We start from the raw sequence: 9,776 nt of genomic DNA on the forward strand, positions 1-9,776 counted from the left end.
ACATTCTGGAGTTGTGTACATCTGCAATCCTCTTTCTCAGATCTGCACTGAGTTCCTTGGACTTTCCCATTTTAATGCGTATTGGTCAATCCAATGAGTGCTGTAAACAAACCCTTTTTATGAAGGCACAGAGAAGCTACCAGCAGTAGTCAATCATGATCACTAACAGGAAGTTAAGAGACCTCGGCCTTGGCAAGATAAGAGACATTTTGGAAGTTTCAGCACCTCTGAATTAATCATCTAAGTGAGCGTATGTAAATTTTTGACCCTGTGTTGATTTCAGAAAACCCAAAGAAAATTAAAACTTGAGCACCAAATTCTAGTGTGTTCTTTTTTTAATTAAAGATGTATGCTGTACAATCTGCCACAGAAAAAGAACAGTTCAAAGAAATTACTGAAATCCCGAATATTGCCATGACATTCATATGCAAGATGACATTCATGTCACTGTATGTAAACTTCTGACTACAACTGTATTTATTCAGCATTTATTTATTTAATAATTTCCTATCTAGCAGGTGATTTGGCCAAAAAAAAAAAATAGGACACGCCTCTTTTGATACACTTGCATTAGGAAAATTTCCTTTGAATAACTGATATGAAAATTCATTCTGACAGTCTTGCTGAAAGGTGCAGTATAGGGTTTGTCTCCCATGACTGTGCTTCATCTCTTCCAGATGTCTGACAGTTTTGCAGAGTGCCAAGAACACATTCAGAAACAGCAGCAAGAGATCATGAGGCTGAAACTCCAGCACACTCTGGAGCTGAAGGTATGCTTTGTACTGAGAAGCCCATTCAGCTGTGCTAACAGTGATTACTATGATTACTATCACAGTGTTCAACAGTACAATACTGCTTTGTATATCTTGTCTAGGAGGGCCAGAACTTAGGATCCACAAGTGCCAGAACTTGTGAGCAGGGACAAGACGTACAAGCTCCACAGATCAACAAACACAGACCACCCATCACCAGCCCTACACTTCCAGCACAAGTACCATTTCAAGAAGCTCACTCTGCGAACCAGGTGGAGGTATAAACCCTTACAATTGCAAATATTAAACTTAACAATTATTAGAATAATTTGGAGAGATTTTTTTTTCTTTTTGGTGTATCCAGTTAAACATTAGAAGCCAGAACTGCAGCCCCGTTCTGGAGCTGCGGAGCCTGGTTAAAGAACTACGCAGTGTGATCGATATGGAGCAGAGCCCTGACACCAGCTATACCAGCTCCAGGAGGTTCGGGGAAACACACTGGAGCAGAAAGTAAGAGATCAGTTATTAATGAACACTTCTATAGAACAACCATAATAAGAGAAGCCAGAAGAGAGAACACCGTTCTTGCAAATAAGGGTGCAGGTGTCTTATTAAATAACCTGTGCATCAAAACATATAGAAGGAATACGCCAGTGTTTTTTTTTTTTCCCCCAACAATCTATCCACATCACCTGTGGTGTCGGTGTAATTCCATACACTGGGAAAGCTTCTACAGAACCAGTCAAAAGTTTGGACACACCTATTCATTCATGGGTTTTTCTATATTTTGACTATTTTCTACATTACATCAACACTATGAAATAACATATGGTAAACAAAAACAAATATGTTTCATCTTTTAGATTCTTCAAAGTATCCAGCGTTTCCCTCGATGACGTTTTGCACACTATTGGCGTTATCATAACCAGCTTCATGAGGTCGTCACCTGGAATGCTTTTCAATTAATAGCTGTGCCTCGTCAAAAATTAATTAGTACAATTTCTTGCCTTCTTAATGCATTTGAGATCAAATAGTAAATAATAAAAATAGAGTCATAGAGAATAGCCCTATTCCACATAACTGTAGTAATCCATATTATGTCAAGAACCGAACAACTAAGTAAAGAGAAACGACATCCATCAAAGACATGAAGTGACTTTTAATGAATAAAAATAAAGAAAAAGCACTGAATTATTAAAAAGGTGTCAAAAATTTTGACTGGTACTTTCTGTAATGAGAAAATCATGGGAAACCCGTCTACTTTGAAATTTACTTGTAAGTTCAAGGGCTGTTACTGAGGTCTGTCAACAAACTAATGAGTTACATGCCTGCATTTTTTTTATTTACTGTTACTGTTGTACTCAGTAATATAGAACCCAATAAATATTTGAAGTCGAGACAAAAATGAAGCAACGGTGTGAGAAGAAGATGCACTACTTAAGAAAACTCTACGTTTGAAAAATATTGTGTAAAAATAAAACAGGACAGCATATCCATAATTAAATAATATTGGCTAGCATTGAGTGGTATATCAGATGTATTCCATTCAGCTAGCACGATATTGAACGAGTCGAAGACGAGCTGAATGGAATATATCTGATATACCATGAAAAAAGCCAGCCAATATTATTATTATTATTATTATTATTATTATACATGGGCGGCACGGTGGTGTAGTGGTTAGCGCTGTCACCTCACAGCAAGAAGGTCCGGGTTCGAGCCCCGTGGCCGGCGAGGGCCTTTCTGTGCGGAGTTTGCATGTTTTCCCCGTGTCCGCGTGGGTTTCCTCCGGGTGCTCCGGTTTCCCCCACAGTCCAAAGACATGAAGGTTAGGTTAACTGGTGACTCTAAGGCCAAGTTTACATTAAACCGTATCTGTCTCGTTTTCTTCGCGGATGCACTGTCCGTTTACATTAAAACGCCGGGAAACGGGAATCCGCCAGGGTCCACGTATTCAATCCAGATCGTGTCTGGTCCGGTGCTGTGTAAACATTGAGAATACGCGGATACGCTGTGCTGAGCTCTAGCTGGCGTCGTCATTGGACAACGTCACTGTGACATCCACCTTCCTGATTCGCTGGCGTTGGTCATGTGACGTGACTGCTGAAAAACGGCGCGGACTTCCGCCTTGTATCACCTTTCATTAAATAGTATAAAAGTATGAAAATACTGCAAATACTGATGCAAATACTGCCCATTGTGTAGTTATGATTGTCTTTAGGCTTGCCATCCTTCCACTTGCAAGTGGTAAGTGACGCGCATGCCCAATATGCACTGGGAGCACACACACAGCGGCTCAGTCCCGAATCACTGCTCGTGCGCTTCACTCGCGCGCTCTGTGAGCTGCGCAGGGCCGGAGTGCGCACCCTCCAGAGGGCACTCGCTGTTCAGGGCGGAGTGATTTGGAGCGCAGGATGCCTGCGGAGCCGAGCGTATCCGTGTATTGGCGTTGCTGTGTGCACGCGAATCCTGTATTGGCGTTGCTGTGTGCACACTAATCGTTTTGAAAACGTTAATCTGATGATCCGCTGATACGGTCTAATGTAAACCCCACCTAAATTGACCGTAAGTGTGAATGTGAGTGTGAATGGTTGTCTGTGTCTATGTGTCAGCCCTGTGATGACCTGGCGACTTGTCCAGGGTGTACCCCGCCTTTCGCCTGTAGTCAGCTGGGATAGGCTCCAGCTTGCCTGCGACCCTGTAGAACAGGATAAAGCGGCTACAGATAATGAGATGAGATGAGATTATTATACATTCCTTTCGGGTGTTCAACGCATCTTTCTCTTTCAAAACTCTCTCAGAGTCTTCTGTATTTAACAAAGCAAACCTGGCGGCCATGTTTGCTTACAAATTGTCACAGTCACTCATTAGCACGGAAGTTTTACGTCTCCGACATGTGACATCATGTTATCTTGACAACCATGCAATATTGTAAACCATATTCAACGCTCATTCTCCATTGGGTAGAGTGATGTAATACATGTAGGATAAGCGATATGCTCACAATATTGCATGCTATCAAACCAAATGAACAAAACCCGCTAGAAGGGAATAGAACACATTTTTATTCCATCGAAAAAGTGTCCCGAATGTATAATAAAGTCACTACTTATTGCATGTTGTATATATTTTATATATCAGTTTTTGTTCATTTTTATGAAGGGTGCAAATAATAGTGGATTCGAAGGTGTCCACAAATTCTTCCTTCTAAAAAGTAATCCCATCTCTGAAAGGATGAATTTTATAAACGTAGAGCTCATTTGTGACAGAAGAATTCATAGAGAAATTAGACAAAAATGCATGTTTTGAACATTCAGCTAAATAAATTTGCATATACAGTATAGTGCAATGGACATTATCACTAAGCAGCTTTACAGAAATACGGATCTAGATTTAGATCTCTAATGCGCAATCCCTCTTGATTTTCTAAACAGCTGTTTGGGTTTTGTTCTCACAGTACAGGGAAATTAGTCAATTCTTGTCTGTGGTAATCACCCAAATGTCATGATGGGGTTGAAAAACCCTGGAGTATTTTTTTATCAAGTAAAATCGTATTTGGGGCAATACAATATTAAGTAATTTTTTTTTTAGCCTTTATTTTTCCAGGAATGTCCCATTGAGATACAATATCTCTTCTGCCAGGGAGCCCTGGCCAAGATAGGTGGCAAAAAGTTACAGTAAATACAAAGACCATAACAGAAGACGCACACTACAATAAAACATTCAGTTTAAAAGAAAACAAAGAATAAAGAAAAAACCATAAAGGAGGGTACAGTTAAGATATGTTAAGAAACCAGAGAAGCTCGGTTAGAAACAATGACATTGTTCTGTAATAGTTGCTTTTAAAAGGTTTTTAAATACATTGAGAGAGGGTAATAACTCAAGATTTAGTATGTTCTGAAGTAGAGCCCTGCACTCCCGCGGGAGTCCCGCAGGACCCGACGCAAAGCAGTGCAGCGCGGGACAAATTTTGAAAGCTCATTGCGGGCGCGGGCGGGAGGGGGAGTGCACAATGCGGGCGCGGGCGGGAGAGATGATAAGCTGCAGTCCCGCTAACTAAAAACGTGTTTAAAATAAAATTTATAAATTATTAATTTATGTCTATCGTATATAATTTGTGCTGGATATTTTATTTGGCATTAATAAAAACATTTTAAGATGCCTAAATTTGTGAATGTGGTCTAATCTCGCGTACGTTTCCGATTCCTTTCCGCTCTTCCGTGTTTGAGATCTCCGATCATGGCAGAAGAGCAGAGCTCCTCTAGTGAAGCTCACAGTGCTTCAGAAGTGCTGCTTTAAAAAGAGGTACATTTACCGTTAAAAAGTCAAGAGTATTAGTCCTAAGTATTAAAAAGTATTAAAAAGTATTAACTAGTATTAAAAAGGACCGTGTATCGCACAGATTGTTCAATTTAAAGCTAGAAATAGACAGTGTATAATCTGAGGAGCTGGTTGTGGTTGCGCAGCACTTCACATGAGAGGAGAATGAAATCGCGGTTGGAATCATAACGCCACAGACTCGGAAGTGGGAGTGCGAGTGCGCAAAGCGAGAGCTGTCAATCAAAGCGAGAGCTGTCAATCATGAGCGCATGCAGCGCTCAACTTGGAATGTGTCAGCAGAATGTCAGAGTCTAAACAATAAACTTACAATAAATGAAGGATCGGTCAGTGGAGAGCTCAGCTAAGCTCAGCATGTTTAATTCCCCAAGCCAATGACAGGAACTTTCGTGAGAAATAACGCGAACGTCTGCATCATGCGGGATTTGCGGGTGGGAGTGGGACAAAATATGGCAGGTGCGGGCGGGAGCTGGACTGAAAATCATAATTCTTTGCGGGAGCAGGCGGGGGCGGGACTGCACAATGCGGGAGCGGGACTGAAAATTCTGTCCCACGCAGACCTCTATTCTGAAGTTCATTCCAGGCATGTGGTGCAAATGAGCTAAAGGCAGTTTTGCCCAACACTGTTCGTGTTGTTGGGATGTTCAAGATTATTTTATTTGAGGACCTTGTGCTATAAGCACAGGTTTAACGTGACAACAAATTACCGATATAGGGTGGTAGTTTACCAATCAATGCTTTAACTATGAAAATCAGAACATGACTTTTTTCCTTCTGAGCAACAGTGAACCATTTCATACAATTTACAGTGATGTGTTCTTGCTTTTGCGTCTGTCACAATTAAGTTTCTTTAATTAAACTAGAAATATTACATTGGCAATGGTAGTTTATATTGTGTTTGATTTAAAAGCATATCCTACTGCAATATCTTCATCACTTGTGACTGAAATGAAGTATTTATGCAGAGATGAAGTGACCGAGAATGCTGAACGTGAAAGCTGGAAGACAAGCCCAAGTACCAGTTACAAGTGAGAGCATCCCTAAGATTGTGTATATTTGTCATCGTTGTTTTTGGGTTTTTTTTCCCCATGCATGAATGTGTATTTGCAGTCATTGCTTGGAGCTTGCTTGCGTAATGTACACTCCTATGTCAGTCTCTTTTCTGTAAGACATGATTGTATGGCAATACATCCTGACTGTGTGTGGAACTCCTCTCTTTCTTCATTCTGTGTTGCACTATTAATGCACACTGCCATTAATGCACGGTTGGTCTGCCTTGCATGTGTGTTGTCATAATGCAGTAAGCAAGATCCTGTCCGAGCCCCTAACCTCAGTAAACAGGACACGAACAGTGCTTTCTCAGCTAACAGTGAGTGTACTGCTGTAATGATGAATAATTAATAAATGGACACTTCCATTTAGAAAAACAAAGGCCTCGCCTCTTAAATTTTATTCATGATTTTTGTGCAAGGGCATATAGCTAACAATTTTAGACGGAATTTAAATATTATAAAGTGCAATGTCTCCTTTAATTTGAGTTAATGTACCTTTTTGTTTGTAATTATTTCTGTTTTCAAAGATGAAGCTGGACTGAAAGCAGGCCTGCCTTGCTACACTTCGTTTTGTGTAGCAGCATTGGGACGGCGGTCTCCGGTACACTCCCTCCTGACCTCTGACCTTCCTACCAATATCCATAGGAGCCCCAAGACACAAAGCCCTGCCCTTACTGTGCAAACATGTGAGTCTTAACTTTGTACCAAACCAAATTTCTACTGTTTTAGAGACATAATTCTCTAGCACAAGCCTGAATGTAACTGGATTGCAACATTATTTGTGTGACTACTGTTTTATTTATATGGTATTTTATTTATACTTTTTACTGTTTAAGATGCAGTGTTCTACTTTTGGCCTCCTTACATACACTGTATTCAAAAGTTTGTGGACACCTGTCCCTCACGCCCACATGTGGTTCTTTCCCAAACTTTGGCCACAAAGATAGGACACAACTGTGTAGAATTGTATGCTGTACCATTACAATTTCCCTTCACTGGAACTAAGAGGCCCAAACCTGTTCCAGTATCACAGTGCTCTTGTGCACAAAGCCAGCCATGAAGGCGTGGTTTTCAGAAGTTGATGTGGAAGAATCTAAGCGACCTGCACAGAGCCCTGACCTCAACTCCATTGAACACCTAGAACGAGCTGGAACACTGACCATGCTCTTCTCGCCCAACATCAGTGCCTGATCTCACTAATGTTCTTGTGGACATATGGACAAATCCCCACAGCCGCATTCTAAAAACTAGTGGAAAGCCTTCCCAGGAGAGTGGAGGTTGGTATAACATCAAAAGGGGACTAAATCTGGTGCGGGATGTTCAAAAAGCACATTTGGTGCAGTCATTTGGTGTCTACAAATTTTTGACTATATAGTGTAAGCCAAATGAAACACTCCTTCCTGAACTTGGCCAAATGAGTGCTGTCACTTGATCCTGGAAAAAAGGGTCTGAATGAATGCATGTAACTTATGCACGTACTTTTTTTTTTTTAATTCTGTAATTATGCATCAGAAATCAACATAAAATAAAAAGCAATGTTTGTGTTCTAAAATAATATGAAATGTGAGTAGTTCACTATCTCCACCAGGCACTTATTGGAGTTAAAGCGTAAATGGCTTCTACATATAAGGCTTTATAATGCATGAATGTATTTGAATACTAAACCTTTTAAGCAATAACATTTTTTGCAATTAAAAAAATCTAACTTGACATCTTGCTTATGTCAATATATAGTATACAGTGGGGCTTGAAAGTTTGTGAACCCTTTAGAATTTTCTATATTTCTGCATAAATATGACCTAAAGCATCATCAGATTTTCACACAAGTCCTGAAAGTAGATAAAGAGAACCCAGTTAAACAAATGAGACAAAAATATTACACTTGGTCATTTATTTATTGAGGAAAATGATCCAATATTACATATCTGTGAGTGGCCAAAGTATGTGAACCTCTAGGATGAGCAGTTAATTTGAAGGTGAAATTAGAGTCAGGTGTTTTCAATCAATGTGTGAGTGGGCACCCTGTTTTATTTAAAGAACAGGGATCTATCAAAGTCTGATCTTCACAACACATGTTTGTGGAAGTGTATCATGGCACGAACAAAGGAGATTTCTGAGGACCTCAGAAAAAGCGTTGTTGATGCTCATCAGGCTGGAAAAGGTTACAAAACCATCTCTAAAGACTTTGGACTCCACCAATCCACAGTCAGACAGATTGTGGATAAATGGAGGAAATTCAAGATCATTGTTACCCTCCCCAGGAGTGGTCGACCAACAAAGATCACTCCAAGAGCAAGGCGTGTAATAGTCGGCGAGGTCACAAAGGACCCCAGGGTAACTTCTAAGCAACTGAAGGCCTCTCTCACATTGGCTAATGTTAATGTTTATGAGTCCACAATCAGGAGAACACTGAACAACAATGGTGTGCATAGCAGGGTTGCAAGGAGAAAGCCACTGCTCTCCAAAAAGATCATTGCTGCTTGTCTGCAGTTTGCTAAAGATCACGTGGACAAGCCAGAAGGCTATTGGAAAAATCTTTTGTGGACGGATGAGACCAAAATAGAACTTTTTGGTTGAAATGAGAAGCGTTATGTTTGGAGAAAGGAAAACACTGCATTCCAGCATAAGAACCTTATCCCATCTGTGAAACATGGTGGTGGTAGTATCATGGTTTGGGCCTGTTTTGCTGCATCTGGGCCAGGATGGCTTGCCATCATTGATGGAATGATGAATTCTGAATTCTACCAGCGAATTCTAAAGGAAAATGTCAGGACATCTGTCCATGAACTGAATCTCAAGAGAAGGTGGGTCATGCAGCAAGACAATGATCCTAAGCACACAAGTTGTTCTACCAAAGAATGGTTAAAGAAGAATAAAGCTAATGTTTTGGAATGGCCAAGTCAAAGTCCTGACCTTAATCCAATGGAAATGTTGTGGAAGGACCTGATGCGAGCAGTTCATGTGAGGAAACCCACCCGCATCCCAGAGTTGAAGCTGTTCTGTACGGAGGAATGGGCTAAAATTCCTCCAAGCCGGTGTGCAGGACTGATCAACAGTTACTGGAAACGTTTAGTTGCAGTTATTGCTGCACAAGGGGGTCACACCAGATACTGAAAGCAAAGGTTCACATACTTTTGCCACGCACAGATATGTAATATTGGATCATTTTCCTCAATAAATAAATGACCAAGTATAATATTTTGTCTCATTTCTTTAACTGGGTTCTCTTTATCTACTTTTAGGACTTGTGTGAAAATCTGATGATGTTTTCGGTCATATTTATGCAAAAATATAGAAAATTCTAAAGGGTTCAAAAACTTTCAAGCACCACTGTATATGCTTTTATGTTTACTGGAACAGATATCATTAAGCAAGCTGAAATAACAGGGCAGACATGCAAGAAACAGCAGAGCAAGTTGGATAGTCTTCAGAACAAAGCAGATGATCATCAAATAAAGAATCAAGGTAGGAGTATTTCTGATAATAAAAATATTTTTGGAGACTTTATGGGATTTTTCTTGTGCAATGGAAAGCTTATCTTCCCATTTTTGTGTCTGACACTTTTGCAGAAATGACTTCGATGATGATAAGTCAGCAAAAGACGAGAAGGAGGATCAAAGACAGAAAGACACTC

General features: G+C 40.3%; 1 protein-coding gene across 1 annotated transcript in view; it reads left to right on the top strand.

Annotated features, from left to right (window-relative positions):
• Positions 1-9,776, top strand: part of LOC132872284 (coiled-coil domain-containing protein 158-like) — a 56,576-nt gene that overhangs the window by 45,909 nt on the left and 891 nt on the right. The window contains 8 exon segments of the mRNA XM_060907026.1: positions 678-770; positions 875-1,030; positions 1,117-1,262; positions 6,056-6,118; positions 6,392-6,459; positions 6,670-6,828; positions 9,503-9,607; positions 9,712-9,776. Of these exon segments, the coding sequence (XP_060763009.1) occupies positions 678-770; positions 875-1,030; positions 1,117-1,262; positions 6,056-6,118; positions 6,392-6,459; positions 6,670-6,828; positions 9,503-9,607; positions 9,712-9,776 (855 nt within the window).

Source organism: Neoarius graeffei, chromosome 24 (genome assembly GCF_027579695.1).
Source record: "Neoarius graeffei isolate fNeoGra1 chromosome 24, fNeoGra1.pri, whole genome shotgun sequence".
NCBI lineage: Eukaryota > Metazoa > Chordata > Actinopteri > Siluriformes > Ariidae > Neoarius > Neoarius graeffei.